General features: G+C 32.4%; 1 protein-coding gene and 1 long non-coding RNA gene across 2 annotated transcripts in view; one reads left to right on the forward strand and one right to left on the reverse strand.

Annotated features, from left to right (window-relative positions):
• The first annotated feature begins 2,557 nt into the window (after window positions 1-2,557).
• Window positions 2,558-4,590, forward strand: LOC139484879 (uncharacterized). Its single transcript, XR_011655184.1, has 3 exons — window positions 2,558-2,698; window positions 3,316-3,387; window positions 4,453-4,590. It is a non-coding gene; the product is annotated as an uncharacterized lncRNA (long non-coding RNA).
• A 9,884-nt stretch (window positions 4,591-14,474) lies between these two features.
• LOC139484875 (heat shock 70 kDa protein 12A-like) overlaps window positions 14,475-25,030 on the reverse strand; it is a 44,565-nt gene continuing 34,009 nt past the window's right edge. The window contains exons 7-9 of the mRNA XM_071268894.1: window positions 18,991-19,224; window positions 15,763-15,922; window positions 14,475-15,598 (exon numbers count right to left, since the gene is read on the reverse strand). Coding sequence (XP_071124995.1) covers window positions 14,505-15,598; window positions 15,763-15,922; window positions 18,991-19,224 — 1,488 coding nt within the window. The 3' untranslated portion in view covers window positions 14,475-14,504. The remainder of the gene's footprint in view (window positions 15,599-15,762; window positions 15,923-18,990; window positions 19,225-25,030) is intronic.

Genomic DNA, 25,030 nt, shown 5'->3' on the forward strand with positions numbered 1-25,030 from the left:
AATCATGTTTACTCTGAACATCAGGACACAATGTTCCAAATTGACAGAAATAGTGTTTTTAACTTTTTGCACTTTAGTAATACATAATCTGGAATTTGTGAAGTTTGCTTTCAAGGCGATATCTTGCTTGTCATATTACAAATGCGCGAAATAATGATTTTCGAAGGAGTATGCGTTTTGTTGGAATGAAAACTCTACTGATAATGTGATAACGAGAATATGCTATGTCCTGTCATTTATCACTGGATTAAGTCAATACACGATATGCATTTTACTAAATATACACTGTTATTTGGATGGAGAGTTGTCTCATTGGCACTCACACCGCATCTTCCTATATCTACTTATCCCAATACTTAAAAATAACAGAATTGAATGTTGATGTTAAACCTTAAATAAGTGGATTTCCAATTGCTCATAATACACCTACGTGTACAAGTATCCACCAAACACCAAAATAAATCAGGATTTAATAGAATACAGATACCAAAGCAATTTTTTTTTAAACCGATACGCCAAATTACAAGGTGTAATCGACTACGGGTTCTATATGGTTTTCAACGATTTGAAAAACCAATGTGTATAACAGGCTACAAAAGACTCTAAAATAACAGAATAGCCTGTCGTTTCACATGTTTCATAGCTGCGTTTGAGATTTTTTTTTGCCATTTGCATATGGACTTTCTGTTTAGAATTTTCATCCGATATATAAAAAAGAAGATGTGGTATGATTGCCAATGAGACAACTATCCACAAAAGATCAATATGACACATACATTAACAACTATAGGTCACCGTACGGCCTTCAACAATGAGCAAAGCCCATACCGTATAGTCAGCTATAATAGGCCCCGATAAGACAATGCAAAACAATTCAAACGAGAAAACTAAAGGCCTTATTTATGTAAAAAAAAAAATGAACGAAAAACAAATATGTAACACATAAACAAACGACAACCCCTGAATTACAGGCTCCTGACTTGGGACAGGCACATACATAAATAATGTGGCGGGGTTAAACATGTAAGCGGGATCCCAACCCTCCCCCTAACCTGGGACAGTGGTATAACAGTACAACATAAGAACGAACTATAAAAAGAAGTTGAAAAAGGCTTAACTCATCAGATGGACAAAAATACAAGTGGACGTAGCCGGGTACTTATACAGCTCGTTTTAATGTTATTTTAGTTTTGTCCTGATGTTTAGGTGTTCTGAAGGTTAGCTGCTTCATTGCTAGAATCATTGGATGTTCTGATGGTTAACTGTTTCATAGCTGGACTTATTAGATGATCTTATGGTTAGCTGTTTCATTGCTGGAATTATTGGATGATCTAATGGTTAGTTGCTTCATAGCAGGAATCATTAAATGGTCTAGTAGTTAGAAGTTCAATAGAGCTCTGGAATACTTCAATGCTCCAATGGTCAGCGGTTTGAAAGCTTGAATCCTTAAATGCCGTCATGATCATCCTTTTCAAAGTTCGAATATCTGTTTCTGATGCTCAACTGTTTAACGGCTGTAACCATGGAATGTTCCGTTGGTTAGCCTTTTCAAAGATACAACTATTGAATGCTCTGTTGATCATCAGTTTTTGGACGGATATCGCTCTCCCAGGAGCTCAATCTTTACCGGTGCCACGATAAATAAGACAGAATTTGATTTGTATCCGCGTTAAACAGATTGTTGTTTGCTTCTGACAAGTAAGAAAACAAAATGCAATAAAGTTAAAAGAGCGGCGAAAGCTACCAAAGGTAAAACAAACCTAATAAGTCGAAAATAATCTGACAACGTCATGTCTAAACAAGAAAAACGACAAACATACAACATGGAATTGTGTCTGGCAAAAATTAAGAACGGACCATTGAAAAGTTCCCACAAGCGTTCGTTTTCATGGAAGGAGCATCCGTCATCTTCCCTGTCAAACTACGTATTACTCTGTATTAAATATGAATTCTTCACACCAAAACGGACGACTATGAACACCATATGTTTCCATAGTTATATGCAGTATTCATAGTCCAATCCATTTAGTTTAATAAAATTGAAAAGATGTATTTTGATTTCATTGAAACCTGGTATTATAATAATATTGAATAAAAAATCATCCTTTTTGTATTGCTCATAACATGACCTCTTACGTTCTGAAGATACCCGATGTAATAAAAGTGATTTTCTTGATCTTTTTCTATTATAAGTGGTATCAATATGATATCTGATGCAGAAGATAAACTTATTTTTCACTTTTTCTTTTTATCTATTACACATGGTTATATTTTTGCATGTATTCTTTTGATATCAAACTTAGAACATTTATCGGGCTTTGGTATTTTTTTATTCTGAGTTAACTCAAAGTTTTACAATTTTTACATTATTTTATGCTTTCTTGGAATGATGCCGTTGGCGTATTCCCAAAATCCAGTGTACTTCAATATACAGTCATGCAATGTATCGTGCTTCCTACTATACATTAAGGAGCTGTTACAGAAACATTATCCTCGGAATATTTCTACAAAAACAGAAAATAGGACGGAAAGATGCACACAGTTGTAGTTGATAAAATGCAAATATCAGTTGTTGTTATCGTACTTGTTGTGTTTGCTACCAAAAAGTCTTATGGGTACAGAAATTATGTGATTAGGCAAATGGAACGGAACCTGAATGATCTGAAGAACATGAAATGGTGTGAAGGAACTGTGAAAGGTATTTTAACTAATGTTTACTTTCTTCACGAGTTCATCTTGTTCCTAAGTTTGACTTTTGACTACTAGTTTCAATGGCACTTTAAATGGGTAGATTATCGGATGTATTTGAATATAACGTGTAGCGGCTAATTTCAATTGCATATAAGATCTAGAGCTAGGACTTGTCAAAAATTATATGCATGATATATCGTTTTTATATTAAATCAACACAATAAACAGAACGTGTTAATCTCCTGATAACATATAATAGAAAGACATGCTACTCACCGGGAAATTATGACTCGTCTGAGTGAAACAGTCTTCTTTGATCTTACTCATAAATGCCAAGTGTTTATAGGAAAAGCAGTCAATTCAATTTGACACCACTGTTTCGAACCGGTCGCCGATCGTATCCTCCACCCCCTATACTCAAGGAAACACGCTACATCGAGACCAAAGAGGCACCAACAGGCTTATCGGTTATTTCTGAATTATTTCTATACATTGTAATACAGTTGTATCATGGCAAAATTATATCTCATTGTTTTGTTATATATTCAACAAATGTTAAAGTGGATAATAACATTTTAATTTTATAATTAAAGTGACTCTCGTCGTTTTTTCTTGTATTTATAGCTAAAGCAGGAGTTACATATGTTAGATGGGGCAGAAATACTTGCGCAGGGGATGCAACACTTGTGTATAATGGTGTGTAACTTTTATTTCTTCCTCCATGATTCATGCAATTAAGAAAATACTGACTATTTCAAACTTTCGTAACCGGAATTACTGTGCAAATGGTTAAATTTTGAATCAGTTAGAAATAACCATGTAGACTATTTATTTATCAACCTTATACATGTTATAGACAGGAACGATTTAAAACTTGACATTTGCTATATACAATTGTATTCTCTTTTAAACTGTATTTGTTTTTGTAAATTGTATTGGAATGATATTTCTTATTGACATACTGTATACTACACATCTATTTGTGTATGTAAGATAATGATAGTTTCAATTTTCTTGATTAAAAAAACGAGCGTTAACGATCATTGCAAGATGCCCAAAATGCCCTAGTTTTTTTTTGAAATCTGGGAATAAGAATTATAATCAAACAATTTAAACATACAGTGAGTGGTCAGTGAGAATATTTATATTGTAGTTCTGCACTATAATTTAATAGTGTAAAGAATATTTTTATTTTTTTTTGAATTTTTCAAACATTATATTATACAATGCTATAGCAACACATTATTCATTTGTTTTCCTACAGTAAGGGTAAATAAATTCAAGGCAAGAGATGCAACTGGTCTCTCTTTCTCTCTTTTACTCCTGTATTTTGCTTTTGACACCAAATAATACTTAAAACTGTTTTGTTTTAGGATTATTGCCTGAATTCAAAATATTCAAATTTCAATCATTAGAAACGTTCTGCATTTACGACGTTCTTTAAATGTCACTCAATGATGTATTTTTTTCTTCATTATATTGGAAATAGGAAGGGATCCAGAAAACAAAATTTTGAATTAGTACTTTTATCTAAATTATAAGGCAGAATATATCAAAGGGACAAACAGTTTTTTTAATTATAGTAAAAAAAACCCAGACAATACATGCAGATACGTAGACAGAACAAACATCTCCTATACCAAACAGACCAATAATAATACTACATATGATCTTATCTCGAGATTTGTTTTAATAAAAAAAATAATTCTATTCAATTTTAAACGATTTGTCTTGATTTGTTTTTTTTATTATTATTGTAAGGTTACATGGCTGGAAAACATTATTCGAGTGGCGGAAATGGTGCTAATATTCTATGTCTCCCAAAAGATCCCGAATGGAAAAGGTATGCTAACGGTTTGAACAGTTTAACTTCCAGAATTTTTGGACTAGAAATGGACATTTTAAACAACAACCAGGCATTTGGGAGTTCGTCGAATGCAAAAACTATGCCATGCGCGGTATGCAAAACATCCAGGAGATCAGCTGTCCTCATGGTTCCGGGACGAATGACTTGTCACAGCGGCTGGCACAAAGAATTTTAAGGATATTTAGTAGCACATGCAAGTCGAACGGGACGAATTGCAACTGAGTATATTTGTGCAGATGAAAATTTGGAATCAGTTCCCGGTTGAGGTAGAGATGATAACGAGGCTGTTTTGTATCCAGTTGAAGTTGGGGGCTGTGCTACTTTGAAATGCCCTCCTTACGTAAAAGGGAGAGAGTTGACATGTGCCGTCTGCTCACAGTAGACTAGAAATAATATTGAATAAAGTATTTATTAAGGAGAACTTTTATTTATAAACATTTATAATAGGCTAGTATTATTTTATTGGAGCAAATCAGTTGTGTTCGGTAATTTAATGCGAAATGAATTACATCATACATATTTGTAAAGCCCTCTCGAAACACTGATTTTGCATATCTCGAACATTTTTAATATGTGTTAAAATACTGGTAAAAATCCAAGGAATGCTATTCCATAATTTATAGCTCATTCACTACATGTACTAGTTATGTAATTTGGCAATTATCTAATTAAGAAATTAGTTAATATCTATAGAAGAATTATTACTCAAATAACTAACAACAGTATTTAGGAAACCGTAAAAAATAGTTAATGATCAACAAAGCTAAAGGCTGCATGATGATTAGAACTTAATGATGCCTTTTTAAAATCAGGCCAGTACTTCGCCCCTATTCAACCATCGGGATATCTGATATCAGATTATGACTGAACAACAGACAATATATCAAATGAAAACTATATTTATTTACAAATGTACAATAAACTCATTAAACAAAGTCGGATAAACAAGAGTCAGAAAACTTTCTTAAATGAAGTTTAATTTCAAATATAAAATGAAAAAAATTAAGCGTTCTCAGAGTTAGTCTTATGTAAAGTAAATTTGGTTCGCGTTGTGTTTTTAACGAGGTAAAAGTTGCATCAAGAAGGGGTGACCAACTCTGGCGAACTGCACCGAATTGGTGGCTCTATGCTCAAATAGGGCTATTTTAGTCCCGGAGAGCCTCGAGTGGCATGAGACATTGCAGCGAGTATTTGGAGGCCTGTGCAAAGCCGACTCCGACTGAATATTATATGAAAATCATAAACTTGTCAATAATCAGGCTAACTTTATCAGAAAAGGTACTGAAGAAAAGTTGAATAAATGAATATTCCTGTTTCATTACAGAAACATCAAAAGTTGAATACTAACACAGTTATTTAACGATTCTTTTCTTTTATCTTTAAATTAAATTAAACTTTAAATAAACATTTAATTACTAAGTAATTAATCTGTCCAAATTCAGGGGGATTAACCAAGGCACATCTATTACAACAGTATAACTCGAATGTTATTTTAATTTGTATTAATTTTGATTAATATTTTTTTTTTCTGAGAGGTGCTCTTAAAAAAACTATTTTTTTTAGCATTAGAAAGCAAGAACATTCTAAATATGCAACCGATTAGTCGAGTATCATTTTGGTAATCGATACTCGGTACTACCGAGCGATACTCGATTACTCGAGTACTCGTTGACATCCCTAATTATAATCATGAATTTATCTAGTCAACTCTGCTATAAAGTTAATATTATACTTCCATTCTAGTTGTTGGAACTATATTGCAATTCCCTTTTCCGTCTGTCCGTCCTTCCATGCATCCAAGAAATATTTTCGTCAAGTTTACCTCACAAACTACTTACCTCAATGATTTCATATTTCATCAACAGCTTGATATTTGTAATGTGTGAGCTTTTATATTAGGGTTCTTTCAAATACCTCTATGATCTGTTGGCAAATACTTTGAATTATCAATATATTAAATGAACTTAAACTTTTCGGATTCATATTTCTCAAATAACATTCAACAGAATCATTCATATAATGTCAGCAGCTAAACAGTGATGGGTTGTATCATGCCTACAACTTTCGGATCTAACAGACACGAACTACCTGTTTACCGATACTTTAAATTATAAGTGGAGAATGCTTAGAAAGATTATACGTGTATTCTTGTTATTAGTAAACGATGTCCTATTGTAAAGCATTCTCATTTGAAGATCATGTTCTGATGGTTTTGTAACGTAAACACAGGGTAAGCGTGTCTGTTTCTATTTTAGAATGAGTCCGTTACGAGTTTGAAACTGGATCCAAAATGTTCAAGTTACAAAATTTACAAAATAAATAACAAGTAAACTTTATTCATAAATTAACGTCAATGAACCAAAACATATACAACTGCTCTTTGCGTTCTCTATTAAACAATCTATATAACTATTCTACTTCAAATATATACAACTAGTACAAATTTGTACTATTACATATTACAAATTTGTCCTGGGTCAGGAACATTCTTGTCCTCCCGGTTCAATTATGTACTCAACAAGTTTACACATTTTTCCTTGTCCTTTCGGTACAATTATGTACCTTCCAAGTTGGTCACACAGACTCACACTTGTCCTATACAGTACAACAATACGGTTCAGCTTGTAAACGTACAAGTCTGTATTTCTAACAGGCATTAACCTTTTCCTTATTATAATTTATATATTTGAAAAAATAACATAAAATATAGGTCACCGATGAGTTAAACAAGAACTATCTTTAAAAAAGATATCCGACGTATTTAAATTTGAGTATGTGTTTAAAACTATCATTTCGATAAAAGAGGGACGAAAGATACCAAAGGGACAGTCAAACTCATAAATCTAAAACAAACTGACAACGCCATGGTTAAAAATGAAAAAGACAAACAGAAAAACAGAAAAACAATAGTACACATGACACAACATAGAAAACTAAAGAATAAACAACACGAACCCCACAAAAAACTAGGGGTGATCTCAGGTGCTCCGGAAGTGTAAGCAGATCCTGCTCCACATGTGGCACCCGTCGTGTTGCTTATGTGATTACAAATCCGGTAAATAGTCTAATTCGGTAGGTCACATTCATGAAAGGGAAGGGGGTTGTAGTTACGACGTAAGGAACATATCCGATATCATTTGTGAAACGGTTATTCCATAACGGTCAACCAACTCGTGATGGCGTCCGTAAAATTTACGAAGGGATGATTTCAACTTCACCATTTGGAACTCTTGGTTTAATAGCTTCCTTGTGAGCAGTAACCCTCTATCAAGAAAATCATGATAGGAAATGCAAGCACGGGAATATTGTATCAATTGGGAGATATATACCCCGTATGCAGGTGCTGCTGGAATGTTGCTACTTAGAAATGGAAAGTTCACAATTGGAAAGCTGAAATCATCTCTTTTGTCGTAAAGTTTTGTTTTCAACCGACCCTCATTGTTAATTTCTAGATGTAAGTCAAGATATGAAGCCGACTTAACTGTATCTGTAGTATCCTTTATCTCCAATTTGATGGGATAGATGCGTTCAACATAGTCACCAAATTTTGAATTGTTTAGTGAAAGAACGTCATCTATATAGCGGAAAGTAGAGTTAAAGGATATTGCTAACTTCTTATCTTTCTTTCTAAGAAGTACCTGCATGAAGTCAGCCTCATAATAATAAAGAAACAAGTCGGCAAGTAGAGGGGCACAGTTTGTTCCCATTGGGATGCCGACAGTCTGTTGAAAAACACGTCCTCCGAACGTTACAAATATGTTGTCAATCAAGAAATCAAGCATCTTGATAATATCGGTTTCAGAGAATTTTTTGTTTGAATCAGAGTGATTCTTTACAAAGTATGATTTATCCCTCTCTCAGACAAGATACTTGTTTCTACGTTGGCCATTCTTTTTTATGAAGCAAAGTAATACCAACTCTTTCAATTTGTCTTTTAGTTTGGAATGTGGAATACTTGTGTAAAGAGTAGAAAAGTCAAATGTTTTAATACTGTTACAAGATGAAAGAGAGTTATATTGTATGTACTTTAAAAGATCTTTGGAATTTTTAAGTATCCATATCTGATTCACGCCACCTCTAGAATAGGTATGGAACGCCGGAACTGTCTTATAGTGTAAATATTTAATGTGTTATGTCGCTTTGTCTTTACGTTCTGTCGTTTCTTCTTTATGTTATGTGCAAATGTCTGTATTTCATGACATGGCATCTCTGTGTTATGTCAAATTAGTTATTTGTTTGGTCAAACAGTAGTATGATTTGTCATTGCCGAAGTTTGTTGTGTACAATAGGCATTACATCATGCTTATACTATTATATATTCTGTGAATACTTCGAAACTTTATGATCAACCACCTTTACATTCTCTCATATTTTATCTATGTTCTATCTATTCTTCTTTTATGTAAGTCAGTTAAAAATTGTGTCCTGTTGCAAGTGTGATTGTTATGCCGAATTCTCTATAGGTTTTGTTTTGATACACCTTTGTTCTACGTAAACCTTATGATATTATAGTCTTTTGGCGTTATGTTGTGTTAATACATATATATCTCCAGTGAAAAACACAACACATTATGGTATAGTTCCTATGCGTTTTGCCGAACAATTGATACTCTCTGTGAGCATTCATTACGTCATATTGGTTGAAATATTGAACAAAAAGATAAATTCATATCAACAACTGTGGAATAATGTATTGATTATAAATGTACTTTGTCGGTAAACGTGAAATTTATTTGTACGAGATTTAGAAACAGGACGAAAAGCGAGGCTTACCGAATTTTCTCCTGTTTCGCAGCGAGAACTAATACAATTTATATTTCTGACAATGTGCATATATTGTTTACAATTTACACCTGGCATTTGAGCATAAGTTGTTTAAATCTTAACCATTGTCTTTGATTTTTACAATTATTGAAACGCGGACTCGAAGAAAACCCCAAAATGAACTATTACCCAGAAAGAAATATCCATATTACCGATTGATCAACATGGAAACGGATAGTAGGAAAATTTATTTGTACATGTACAAACAATGCAAAAAAAAAAAGTTGTTTATCTGTTATTTGTATACAATAACTAGCTAATTACAGGATAAAAGCGAATTACTTAACTGTAACCATTTTTTTAAAACTGGTGAAGAATTAAATTGGGTAGAAAAATAAAAAGATTAGATGACTATGCGGTATGTTTTTTTTTGTTAAAGGCCATAATAAGATCTATTGTTATTTATTTCTTTGTCATTTGGTCTCTCGTGGAGAATTGTCTCATTGGCATTCATACCACATTTTTGTATAGATAGTCAGGTTTTTTTTTCTGAAATTCAAAGGGAAAATTATGTTATGATGACCATTTTAGCAACGAAATTATTTATTTATTCTTATAGACAACAAAATAAACGATATGCATATCACTTATACAAGAAATAATAGAAGAAAACATTTCAATTTACTATAATATGTATTTTTTTGTATCGTTCTTGATGACACGGTTCGGAAAGTTACCGGACCAAATACGGATAAATGAAAGTCATCATCTGGAGTTTCAAGTTGCGGGATTTAATTTCGAGTATGGCCAGCGAAGGTGAAACAAGGCTGATAACCCTTTCATTTAAAAAAAATATATGTGTATGCGTCATTTTTGTAGATTACAGATTACAGTTCTTAATATGAAAACAAAAGTTTTTTTGGAGAAAATGCAGCTTTTTGTTACACCATTCTATCTGTCTGATCAAAAATCGGATCAAATTTTTCCAACTTCCTTGTTAGTTTTAAAAAAATTTGTCAGATAAGAGGGGCGGGTCACCTGACCACCCCTTTTCAGGACACCCACTCGTCTCAACATGCCTTGTCAGGGACGGAGGAAACAATAAGTCTTAGGAAGGTTATTCATAATAATATTCACAACTGTTAAAGGAAATAAACGAAAATAAAATCTTAAACATTTGTAGGATTCCTTAGCTGCTACATGAATCGTGGGAGACGTAATTACATTTGTAGCATTAATCTAGTACACTTTTCTCGCTAGATGAAAACCCTACTGGGAGGGTAATAACAAATCATCCTGGTCTCTTGTGAAGAGTTGTCACATTGGCATTCATACCACATCTTTCTTTTTATATCGAATTGTTCCTTTCGGTTGCACCTCTTGAAAACTAAAGTCGTGTCTGTATATTTGTCACAATGTTCAACAAGAAAAGTAAACAAATTTTTAAAGCATGGATGCATAACGCACACTCTTTAAGTAGAGCAAAATAATTTCCCATAAAACTAGATACATTGTATGTATATAGCATTTTTACACCAATCAAAATGATTAATATAAAAATTCACAGTTTGTTAGAAAGGTCAAACTTTTAATTTTCTTCATTTTTAAAATGCATATCATTGATGCGTTTTGTTTTAATCTGTGTCAAAAAAGCGTTTACCAGAACGTAATAGGTGTTTGGACATAACGTAATAGGTGTTTGCACATAACGTAATAGATGTTTGGACATAATGTAATAGGCATTTGCACATAACTTACATGGTGTTTGCACATAATGCAAGGGGTATTTGCACATAACGTAATAGTGTTTGCACATAATGATGTAGTTTTTAGACATAACCTAATAGGTATTTGCACATAACGTAATAGGTGTTTGCACATACGGTAAACGATGTTTGCACATAAGGTAAACGATGCTTGCACAAAACGTATTAGTTGTTTGCACATAATATAAAAGGCATTTGCACATGACGTAATGAATGCTCACAGAGAGTATCAACTGTTCGGCAAAACGCATAGGAATTATACCATGATGTATTGTGTTTTTCACCGAAGATACATATGTATAAACACAACATAACGCCAAAAGACTATAATATCATGAGATGTACATAGAACAAAGGTGTATCAAAACAAAAGCTTTAGAACATTTGACATAACAATAACACTTGAGACAGGATGCAATTATATTACGTAAAAGAAGAACAGACACAGCATAGATGAAATATGACAGAATGTATAGGTGGTTGATCATAAAGTTTCGAAGTATTCACAGAATATATAGTAGTTACAGCATAATGTAATGCATATTTTACACAACAAAGTTTAGTAATGACAAATCATACAATTGTTTGACCAAACAAATTACTAGTTTTACATAACAAAGAGATGCCGTGTCAGGAAATAAAGGCATCTGCACATAACATAAAGAAGAAATGACAGGACGTAAAGGCAAATCGACAAAATACATTAAATAGTTACACTATAAGACAGTTCCGGCGTTCCATAATAGGCAGTTTCACAATAACTTTGAAGCCCGTCTTTGATTGCTGATAAAAAAAAAGGTTTCGTGATAACCTTCAGAAGCGTGATAACCTTCAGAAGCACAAAGATACCATTTAAATAACGTTTTCTCTGTTTGTGTTCAGTATTCTCGGTCCTCGTATAGTTCTGTTTACATTCACCAAAACCCCGCGGAAATATCACATGCGTAGGTGCGTTCTAAAAGTCATGTACGTTCGTACAACAAAGTTTACATTAAAAATTATATAATTGTCCCGAATAAACAGCTGTCACGAATGCAAAGAGCTATTGGAGCTAATTTAATAAAAATATAAATCTTTGTAAGATCTAGTTCATAAATTTATAGTTTTTTCACTTGCTTTCCATCACGATATAATTAACGAGACGTTTTTTTCAAACACAACAAAATCACCCACCATGACAGCATTTTGTCCAATCACAGAAAGGATTTTCGAGCATGCGTATTCTGTTGCCATAGTTAAGCGTCCTTAAGTTTAAAGGACACAAACCGAAACTTATACCGACTACGTCTGAAAAAGATATTGCAATTTTAAAACAAAAAAATGGCATTGTTTTCACCAAAGGGAGATAATTTGGAGTATTTTCAATGATATCAACATTTTTTAAAAGTCATCTGGGGCCAAAACGAATTGATTTTTGTACCATAGCATAAAGTAACAACTAATAGTGAAATAAATAAAATTTATATGTAATGAAAAAACATTTTTTGATGATTTTTTTGTACCCTCAAGTACTAATAACTATCATAAGAGAAAACGATCTCTAATAACAACGTACAGTAACTTCAGGTCTTCGTCTTCTAAATGTATAAAAATCGACCCGGAGGAAGGAATCTCTCCTAATTATATACCCTAATGGTAGCTATACCATTCTTAAAGGAGGGGTGTTCTATCAAAGTGCCTCTTAATTCATATAACAGTTTCCTTTGATACACCCCTTCAAATTTGACCTGACCCAAAGTTCACCCGCGAAACATCTGATTCTTTCTATGTTAAAGTATTATACAAATGTATAAATTAAGGCTTCTGCCAAACTGTAACTAAGGCAGCAACCATTTGATTTTCGGGGGGGGGGGGGGGGGGATATGTTTTTTTTTTGGAAAAAAAGTTTGTTTCCAGTTTTTGGAGAAAAAAATAATTTGTTTTTGATTCCGAGAAAAAAAAATTGTTTATTTCATCCTCAGCTGCCACTATATGTAATACTACAATTGAAAGAAAACAATTGTTTTCGACTTGTGTCGAAAAAAATAGATTGTTTTTCGCCGTAGGCAAAAAAAAAAACAGCTTGTACAGAAAAAAAACCCATAGCCCCCCCCCCCCCCCCCCCCGCCTCTTGAAAATCAAATGGTTGCTGTCTAAGGTGAACTATTGAACCTATGATCTAAAATCATCACAGTTCTATTCACTCACTCAAATTTTAGTATACAAATAATCATAAAAAAGATTTGTTATATATACTCCGTACAAGTGTTGTCTTGTCACGCATACGACAAACATCCGTAAAGACAAGACAAAGCAAGCTTACATTCCGTCCTCGTTGTGTTGTTAACATTTATATACAGTCTGTAGTTATTTTCTAGACTTCAAAAACGTTTAAGCAAATTTCAATTATTGGAACTTTACTAAACTAAAACAAAAGTTTCATTCCAATGAAGAGATGGCACTCAGAGCAAAATTAAAAGAGAAAACAAATTCCAATTTTTCAATTTTTATTGATAAATGAACTTCGTACTGTTGCAGGTGATAAAAAATAGCTCATCAAAAAGTGGATGTATAAAAATCGATGATAGTAGGTGGAATTGCAATAACAATAGTCAAGAGAAAGATAGACTTCTCCTGGTTTGTCAACCCTCATAGAACTTAATGCAACTTTTGATGTAAATTTCTTTATTGTCAAGAAAAATCATCTGCCAATAAATTTTGATTAATTCATTTTCTATACTAATAAATGTACTTATGGTGAGTTAGGAAGATTTCAGTTCATATACGGTCTATAATCAATTCCGAGATACCGTTTATTGTAAAATTTGCGGGTTTTCTCCCATTTTTAGTATTTTACTCAGAAATAGAAAAGTTTCTTGCAGTCAACATTTAGATACAGTCTGAGGTAAAAGTTAATAAAACTAAACCAAATGTTTTTCTACGGAAAATAAAGTTATCAGCAATATAATCATTTCGGAAATTTTGAAAGCATCAAACGTTAAAGAGCCATAAACTAAAACGATACAAAAACTCTTGGAATGGTATAAGAATGACAATTAGGTACGCAAACAGAGGGGAGTGCAGAGTGTAATGAAAAAAAGAAAACAATTAAAATATAGACATGATCAAAATAAAAAGATGAAAGAAAGATAGACAATCTACTACCCCCCCCCCCCCCCCAAGCAAACAAAATAAAAAACAAAACGAAAAACAAAAATAAAAACAAAAAAACCCAAAAAAACAACAAACTAACAGACACATACAGACGTCAAACTAATTCAAGATTAAAAGACACAGCTACATTCGGAAAACTGGTGTATGGTAGTTTTGGAACTCATATGTTCCAGAAGGTTACATCAACTTCACAAGTGACAATGTATTGATGAGTAATCACAAGGAGCAAGACATTATGTAACTGTAATTTATTATGCAGACCTTCAAGTATAGCCAAACTCTGATTCGGAAAGTAGTCGGAAATAACCTTTACTTTCGTTTTCTGTTCCTTTTTCGGTTATAAGAGATACAAGTTCTGTGCCACTGTTATTGATTTTCAAAGCCATGGTTCGCTTCCCTGTCATCCGCTCAGTTAGTTTAAAGTGCAATGACCCAATCCGGCGACAGCCGTCATCTGTGACATACTTTGGTGATTTACTCAAAGTATCATAAAAAGTAAAATTTACGCTAGCCTGATCTTTATATAGAGGAACATATTCCTGTTCTTCGAGATATTTGTCCTCTCCAACTTCCAGAATCTGACCTATTTCTATATGTTTATCAAAAACATCTGTGCACCGTTCAACACCGTCTACAATAATTTTCTTTGATTCTGGATCACCGTCTCTAAATGCTCGTGTTGTTCCGATACCATATGTGAATCTTGCAACGCGACTAGTTATTGTTCCAGGATCACATCCGAACATAACAGCACCTTTTAATACCGCTAGTTCCGGATCTTTAGGAATGACCATTCCAATGTTTGGGAATTTCGTTTTGAGCGCATCGGTTAGAACTGTTGAAGCTGAATGTCCACCAACAACCAACAACGTTTTGACCCCCTTTAATTCCCTTTTCGATAGCAATCTCTCTAGTTCTCGAATAACATTTTCAAGAGAATAATCGTAGAAAGTTTTAATCAAATTGTTTTTGATTCGAAATATATCTCTGTTAATTTTTACCCGATCTTTGAAATTCGTTTTTTTTACAGCCTCAGGCAACGAAAGTGATCTAATGGCCTCGAAAGTCTCGGTCCATTCAATAGGTAATCTAAGTCTTACTTGCCCTTCCGGTTCGCCTTCATCTTCTGTTTTGAATGATGTCTTTGCATTTTCAAAGTTACGTAGTAGTGAATAAAATGCCGACGGATTTCTTTCTTTGATGATATTTATAACATCATTACCAAATATCTCTTCCAGAAAATTATAAAACTGTTTATTAACTGTTATTCCTCCCCAGTGACCTCCACAAGCCGGGTGCACCTCTTTAAGTGTGTTCTCCCCTGTCACTTCATGTACAGCAATATCAGTTGTCCCACCTGGAAAGTACAATAAATAATGTTTAATTTAATAAACAATTTTGATGCAAAAAAACGACCTTTTTACTGTTGTACATAGAAAACAACTACCAAATTGCTTAACTTCTAGATATTGCGAAAATATATTCCATTCAATTATTTTTGCCAAATATAAAACATTGTACCTCCTTGGTCAAGCACAATGAATTGTGCTCCTGGTGCCATTTCTGCAATACTTTTACTCCCATCACCTTCTGTTTGAACACCAACTGGTACCATTCGACAGTAAATAGAAGCTGCTTCTGGTTCCAGTGCTAACATGAGCTGGTTGTGATCTATTCCTGCCTACGGAAAATAAACACAATCGAATTTAAGAATTAAAACAGGTTTGAGCTTTCTGAAAAGCTATGTACTGTTCGCTCTATCATAATTTAAGGTAATATGTTGATTTAGTATTGGAAATGAATAATTTTTAGATATTGATTGATATAAAATGGATGTACTTTAAAAGTGTGCGTTTTACATCCATGCTTTTAAAAATCTGGAATTACTTGTTTAAAATTAAAACAATTATAAATAGACACGACTCTGTGGGTGTGCCTCTTTGTTGGAGGTTTTGCCTAGATTGTCAGAATTTATAAAATACAGATACTGCATTTTTGTAAACATTGTATAGGTAGTTATCAAAGGTACCAGGATTAAATTTTTAGTACGCCAGACGCGCATTTCGTCTTTATAAGACTCATCAGTGACGCTCAGATCCAAAAAGAAGTGCCTAATACGACTAAGGTAATCTATTCCTGGGATAAGAAAATATAATGTCCATTGAAACTAATAACTCTGCACTTTGATATGGATACTTCTTAATGTATGGTTGTACTGAATATGCATGAAATATTTCCCACTGAAAGTAACGTTAGCAACAAACAACAAAATATATCGTATTTGGGTAATACATAAATCTATATGAAATGAGAAGATATATACGGTATGATGAGTGCCAATGAGACAACTCTCAACCAGAGACCAATTGACATAAAACGTAATAAATTGCAATGTTTCCCCATTTAGATCCGAAAAGGAGGAAGATACATATTTTACTTTAATATAAAAAGTTTGTCGGGATTACAAGTTAAACGGGTCTTGCTTATAAAATTCAATTTACTTTCTTTAATAGCGGTACAATTAGATTAAGAAATGAAACGATTGTCAGAAAAAAGGTTAATTATAATTCATCTCGTATCTTATCTCATCTTGTATGATGTGGAGAAGTATATTGCAAATGGCACGCTTTAGGCCCAATTTTCAAGTTCTATACATGCGAATCTTATTGCAGAGAAATAAAAACAAAATTGAAGTGTGAGTGCTGCAAAAAAATCGATTTTGATATGGTCTATGTATGTACTTTTGTAAGCATAATTTACACAAACGAAATATCATGTAATCTCATATTTGAAAACCTATAAATTTTGATAATTTAACATTTTCCAAAATCTGACCATAATCAACACTATTTGTTTTTGCCAAAAAATAGCGTTGGTCGTTACAGGAACGCATATTCAGTAATATTGTAATACTTTATATATAAAACATATCATTCATTCGAATTTTCGTGGATATAACACTGTTTTGAAGAATACAAACACCCCTGCTAAAGTTATTATGCGTCTGACAAGCAAATTTTTGACGTTTTGTCAAAATGTTGTCTTTATTTTAGACTATAGTAAAATATGATAAAACAATTTGTACTTTTTTTCGAAATAGTGTTTACCTGTATAGTCTATGGATATAAGTTTCATATATTTTTGCTATTATGATTTTATAGAAAAGCTGTTTATAATATAAGTGTGGACTTGTTGAATACACGGTATTGACGCAATAAAAGAGGGACGAAAGATACCAAAGGGACAGTCAAACTCATAAATCTAAAACAAACTGACAATAACGTGCGTAACGTCTGAACATTTGGTGCAAGTTTGAAGACACTATTCAAGCTTGATACTGTCTGAATTTGGATAGTTATCATAATTTGGGTGTCTGACACAAAATAAATGTGATGAAAGATCTTAAAAATTTGAAATGGGTTGAAATATTTGTTTTGATTTTCAATGGAAAATTTCTTACAATTGCGCAATACTGTGATATTGTGCAATACTGTGCTATTGTTCATTACTGTGATATTGTGCAATATTGTGATACAACCTAGTACTATGCTCTTGTGCAATACTGTGCAATTGAAGATTTCTTGCTGTTGCGCATTTCTGTGCTATTGATGATTTCTTGCTGTTGCGCATTACTGTGAAATTGAAGATTTCTTGCAATTGCGCAATACTGTGCTATAGCGCAATACTGTGCAATTGAAGATTTCCTGCTATTGCACAATACTTCATATAATAATTTACACTTCGTATTCAGTGTGTATCTCCTGCCATATTAGCAGTTTTTGCCTATTATATATCTAAGGGTTTAAGAACATCAGTTGTTCGACCTGTTAGTCAAATGCGTTTTGTTTAAATATACTTTTGCACTTTTTTGGTCTTTTGGAAAATGTTGTTTCTGCTGTTTTTAGACCCTTCTACAACGAAAATTGTTTTATATGCACACGAATAAAAATTGCGGTTTTTATCCAACGCAATCATAGGTTTGAACGTAGTTTTCAATTTAGACTCGTTTATATTTTTTCGTTTGGGCTTGTATCATTTTTTCCCTCCGGTTTATATGATCCGTTCATCCTATATTGACTCTTAAAAGTCAAGAGTTTATCTAAAAATGAGGGTACTTTTTCTTAAAATGAGGGTACTTTTTATATGGCCTTCCAAATACCGTTTCGATCCCTAACATCACTGAAGAGACATTTATTGTCGAAATCCGGATCTGGTGTACAAAAAAATATTGACACCTTATGTTTGTGGCATAACATCTTGGCCACAAGTTTATTGTATTCTGTTTAGTATCAAATTTATATTAAGATCCATGTTGTTATATCTTGTGATCAATTTTATTTGGCAATCGCCAATGGCGTTGTTATGCCACTAATTCATAAACTGTAAGGATCATAACCCCTAAATCAATCCAAACCACATTTTCGTGGTTTCAAACCTTGTGTTTAAAGTTCATAGAGATATATTCACTACACTTTTGTCCGGAAACCAAGTGTCTTCGGACAACGCTGACGAAGACGACGACAACGTGATATATGCGGTTGTATAAACATCAGAACAATTTGTTAAGGGAAATTTCGTTTTGAACTTTCTTAAAGTTCTGTACTTTTGTTATTTTATTTTTACAGGTTACATATTCACTTGTGATCAGCTCGAATGTCCATTGATATACAATAAATATCCATATGCAAATATCTATATTGTAATTACTAATTGATATGAATCACATAAGATTATGGTAAAACTTATTACCTCTTTAGCACATTCTCTCATAAACTGCTTTGCTCTCAAATCCCAAATTGCAGGAACAGTAATGACCCACTGAATGTTTTTACACTCTTCACCTGAAGTCATTAACGCGTCTAGTAACGTATCTCGAAGGAAGCGGATTACAGCCGCAAATACCTTTACTGCTTTCATCTTTTTTCTCTTATTAACATCATCTTCTTTAATCGTTTCCTCTAAGTACATTTCTGTGGTAAGGTCCTATAAACAAATGAGACGATATTGTGAGGTATAAGAGTTTAAAAAAGTAAAGTTGTGGTCAATCTGGGACATACCTTTATTGATTACGTATATCTTATTGGAGCTTGCAGAGAAACGCCTTATGGTAATCTGTGAGTTCATCTGGTCACGAACCACATTCGATGCAAGTACTAAGGCTTCTACGCCACAACCGATGCGGAATTTGATTGCATAGAAAAACTGCATGCACTTCAATGGTTATCAATATATTGCCTAATTTGTTCTTTGAATTTCAGCAGTATAAATTATACCGATGCTGTAAGATTACTTTATTAACAGCATAAATAAAATACGTTATCTCACAAAACACTTCAGAAAAAATTAAAACCTAAACCACTATGTGGAATAAAACCTCCTGAAAGTGAAATATTAGAATGAGGGAAGAGGATATGATAATGAGTGCATTAATTCGTTTCTTTTCTCCAATGAAAAGTCTGTTTAACAGCTAGTTTCATCGTAGCATGTTGATCTATTATAATAAAAATTCATAATATCTAATAAAATTTGTAGATTTAGCTAACAAAGTCCTAATATTTGTATAAAGTAACATTCGTTTATAGTGAAAAAATGTTTCAACGTCAAATAAGCTACACTTTATAATTGCTTGCTAGTCCCTCTCTGTGATTAATATTGGATAACTCTGGCTAATTTCCCAATCAATATATCATGAAGGGGAGATAAGTAATTTGACTTTCATTTATAGTCTTTTTCATAAATGATGAACGGTTCTTTATATTGGTATGTAATCTTTATATTGGTATGTAATCCTTTTAAATGTTTCAAATTTATGAAATTATATTCGTAAATCCATGTATTTGATACACCAATATAAAAAAACTAAAGCATATTGAATTGATACAGTTTATCATTATTCAAAATCAAATCTGAAACCTAAACTTAATTATAAAATAATGAATCTGTTAAAGGGAGACAACATTCGCATAACAATTTTTCGAATCAGCACATAATTCAAAGGAATGTCACTCTTGCATACAAAAGGCACATCAATATAATTAATTAACTGTGCATTCGTGCTCCACCTTCATTGAAGATTCTAAATTATAAATATTACCAAAAGTTGTTAATCTATAGGATAGTGAAGACTAATGAAAGCTAACTCACTGTAAACAATATTACTTTGAAATTTTTTAAAACTTACTCAGAAATTTTTTCGAGCCACTTGATTTTCATAGCTCATAATTAACGTTTTTACACAATATTTTAATAAAGTAGTTAAAGATTATTTGCTTCTCAAAGTGTAAGACGCAATACAAATCGTATGCTTGCATAAACTTACCCACATACAGTTTTAATAAAGTCCTGAACATTTCGACATTGTTTTGTTTATTTTTATCAATGAACACTGGACACTTTAAATTTGCAAAACACCTCAAATAAGAGCTACAGTGTCATGTATATAACCAAAATGTGGGGAATTACATGGGATTCAATAATTTCATTAGTTTTCTACTGTTACTATTATATTTATTTTGCTATTTGATTTATAAAAACATGGGATTTTCATTATCCCATGGGACAGGGCAAAATCCCATGGGATTTACCATTATCCCATGGGATTTTGGTTAAATCCCATGGGATTTTTTTTGGTCCCATGGGATTTTTTTTGGTCCCATGGGATAATTGTAGTCCCATGGGATATTTGTTGTCCCTTGGGACAAAAATAATCCCATGGGATTATTATTATCCCATGGGATTTTTAATATCCCATGGGACAAAATAAAATCCTATGGGATTCAAATTATAAATATATAGATATAAATATACAGTATGTGTATGTTGCAATGAATGCTGTTTGGTAGTAAAAAGTTTTAAATGTATACAAATTTGTTTTATATTTTATATATATATATATATATATATAATTTTTTTTTTCATTTTGTCACAAACATGTTTTTTGTTTGTTAATATGACAATAAAGATTATAATTATAATTCTGATTTTGGAATGTATAATAAAATTTAAGGTCAAAGAGTAAAGTTCTTTCACTGAAACAAAATGATGACATGTTTAAATAAATGAAAAAATATTGTTTTGAAATCTTTGTCTTGTTTATTTTATAATGAAAAATAGAACTGAAAAAAAATATTCTGACTAAATAGTTTACTCTTTTCATGAGGTAAGGTTTTCTTTGTTATAGCTTCATTGCAATACATGAATATGCAAACAATTTGAATGATATACCTTTGTGGTGTACATAATATTATGCTTATATTTGCAAATTTATAATTTAAACACTTTTTGTGTTACAGTTTTAGTTTTCTTTTTCGCTGCTTGCTATGTACAATTATTCAGTCCACTATATAAGAGTCAAGTCAATAAATTATTTCATCCACTAGAATATTCCCGCAATTCTTAGACAAAACATTTTTCCATCTGTTCTTCAAAGATCTTCCTCCGTACATCTTTATTGGATGGAGCGATTCAAATGAGAAGACAAAGCAGGTTTATTTGGACAACAAAATACTAATATTTTTTTCATTTGTTCCTTCTTTCAATTGATAATTACATTGTTGCATTTACATGATCAAGTTCTTGAGCATCTATGATCGTGATGATATGACTCCTTTTTGTTTATAGTCATTATGTAGAAATTTCCTTTTTCTATTAAATGTAGGAAAAAAACGTTCCATTTCAAATTAATTTAAAAAGTCGCACTATTGAGAAAAATATCATCTTCAAAGTTTTCTGTTCAGTATTGATCTGTTGAATGATGACTATGAAAACCGAGATGTCTGACCTACAAATACACAAAACTCAAAAATATCAGTGAAGAGAAATACAGCAATAAAATGGCTATTTTATCATGTTTATGAACATTTTAATAAACTATCATTTAAATATCTATTGTTAGTACTCTTATTTCAGTGCTTTGCGTCTATGATTTACATATTACTGGTTATTGTTTGGTTCCTTGTTGCAGTCTTTTGAGTTAAGCCCATTGCAACAAATTTTTACAATTTGTTCAAATGTTGTGCTGTTATTAAAACCACTGTCCGGTATAGCGTTTGCTCATTGTCAAAGGCTGTACAGTGAACTATTTTTGTTAAATTAAGGGGGCTCGCAGGTTTCAATCAATTTTTTTTCTTAATTAAAATTACGCTATATTTTTCTATAAATGAACTTTTATCTTATACTTTATAGAACTAGAGGCTCTCAAGAGCCTGTGTCGCTCACCTGTTACTGTATCTACTGATGTTGGCCAATCTTGGTTGGTAGGTGGGGTCATTAGACACTTTTTTTAAATAGATACCCTAGTAATGATTGTAGCCAAGTTTGGTTAAATTTGGCCCATAGTTTTAGAAAAGAAGATTTTTGTACAAGTTACAAAAATGACGAAAAGTTGTTCAATATTGACTATAAAGGGCAATAACTCCTTAAGGGGTCCTCTAACAATTTTGATCATGTTGACTTATTTGTAGATCTTACTTTGCTGAATATTATTGCTGTTTACAGCTTATCTCTATCTATAATAGTATTCAAGATAATAACCAAAAACTGCAAAATTTCCTTAAAATTACTAATTTTAGGGCAGCAACCCAACAACGGGTTGTCGGATTCATCTGAAATTTGTGAGGGGATAGATCTTATTCTGAATGACATTTGAATCTTGAAAGATTTGCCCTAAATGTCTTAGTTTCAAAGATATAAAGCAAAAACTGCATTTTACCACTATGTTCTAATTTTAGCCATGTTGGCCATTTTGTTTGGTAGGCGGGGTCATCAGACACATTTTTTAAACTAAATACCACAATAATAATTGTGGCCAAGTTTGGTTAAATTTGGCCAAGTAGTTTCAGAGAAAAAGATTTTTGTAGAAGTTACAAAAAATGACGAAAAGTTGTTAAAAATTGACTATAAAGGGCAATAACTCCTTAAGGGGTTGACTGACAATTTTGGTCATGTTGACTTATTTGTAGGTCAACTTTGCTCAACATTATTGCTGTTAACAGTTTATCTCTATCTATAATAGTATTCAAGATAATAACCAAAAACTGCAAAATTTCCTTAAAATAACCAATTCAGGGGCAGCAACCCAACAACAGGTTGTCCGATTTGTCTGAAAATTTCTGGGCAGATAGATCTTGACCTGATCAACAATTTTACCTCAGGTCAGATTTGCTCTAGATGCTTTGGTTTCAAAGATATAAGCCAAAATATACATTTTACCCCAGTGTTCTATTTTTAGCCATGGCGGCCATTTTGGTTAGATGGCCAGGTCATCGGACACATTTTTTAAACTAGAAACCCCAAGGATGATTGTGGCCAAGTTTGGTTAAATTTGGCCCAGTAGTTTCAGAGGAGAAGATTTTTGTAAAAGTTTACGGATGACGGACGCAGGACGATGGACGCCGGACGACAGACAACGGACGCCACGTGATGAGAAAAGCTCACTTGACCTTTCAGGTCAGGTGAGCTAAAAATAGAAAAATTAAATTAAAAAAATGGGGACACCATTCATTCACACTCACAATCCGCCTTTGAAAGAAGCATATATACATTTTTGTAAAGGTACTTTTTTTTCTGTTGAACTAATAGGAGAAATAGAGGTAATTTTGAAATGAAAAAAGAACTTAATTACAGAAATCGCTTAAATTTTACAATAGTTTATTTCAAGTAGTTAGTTGAAAATGATAACAAAAAATATAGGTCACTCAGATGAGCTAAAAAAGATATTACAATTCTCATGCCAAAAAATGGCATTTCTGCACCAAAGGGAGATAATTTGGAGCTTTTTCAATGATATATACATTTTAAAAGTTGTCTGGGGCCAAAACGAATTGATTTTTAAGAATGATTTCTGTACCATATGATAAAGTAAAAACTAATAAAGTTATAAATAAAATTAGTTATGAAAAAAAAAATTTAATATTTTTCTGAAATTTTTATACCCTCGAGCCTCCTTTAATGTCATTTGATCTCTATTGGAGAAAAGTCTTATTTGAAATCAGACTGCTTCTTATTTTTATATCAACTCAGCCATATTATGCCTGTCCAATATCAGGAGCTTGTAGTGGTTGATGTTGGTTCATATCCGTCATTTTTGTTTTTCATAATATTTTGTTTTTTTATAAATTAGTCTGGTATATTTGAAGTTTGAATTGATGCTTCATTTCAAATTTTGTTAGCGTTGTCTTTTATAGATTACTATATCATGTATAGGGTATGAGTTTTTTAATTACTAACAGGTCATCATTGGCCTCTAATAAGTTATTACAATGGTTACATCCACTTAATTGAACTCTGATGGATAGTTTTCTCATTTATCGTACCACATCTTATTTTAATAAATATTTAATCATTACTCAAGGGCTATTACTTTTTTTAACAGTGGACTTACCATTTAGGCTTTGTTGACCTTTGTAAATCTATTTTTGTTGTTAATTTCTTCTGTTCATAGTTTCCCTTTATCTTTAATATTCTTTCCCTACACATAAAAGGGTAAACAATATCATTTAATGACAAAAATAACTACTGTTTTTGTTGTCATTTCCGGACCTTTTATAGCTGACAATGCAGTATAACTAGGAGTACTCTCAGATCCCTATTAAAAAAAAAAATGATGACAAAGTGTGACAAACATGGTCAAAAAATAAGTCATTGCTAATCTTTTTTCTATCATTTTTCTTTAATCCAGAAACATTCAAGTTTACAAAACTACCAAGGGTTAATGCAAAATAATAAAAACAAAAATTTTAACAACATTTTACTCATAAGAATTCATCCACTTTTCAAAGGAAACAACAAA

This window comes from Mytilus edulis, chromosome 8, assembly GCF_963676685.1.
Source record: "Mytilus edulis chromosome 8, xbMytEdul2.2, whole genome shotgun sequence".
Taxonomy (NCBI): domain Eukaryota; kingdom Metazoa; phylum Mollusca; class Bivalvia; order Mytilida; family Mytilidae; genus Mytilus; species Mytilus edulis.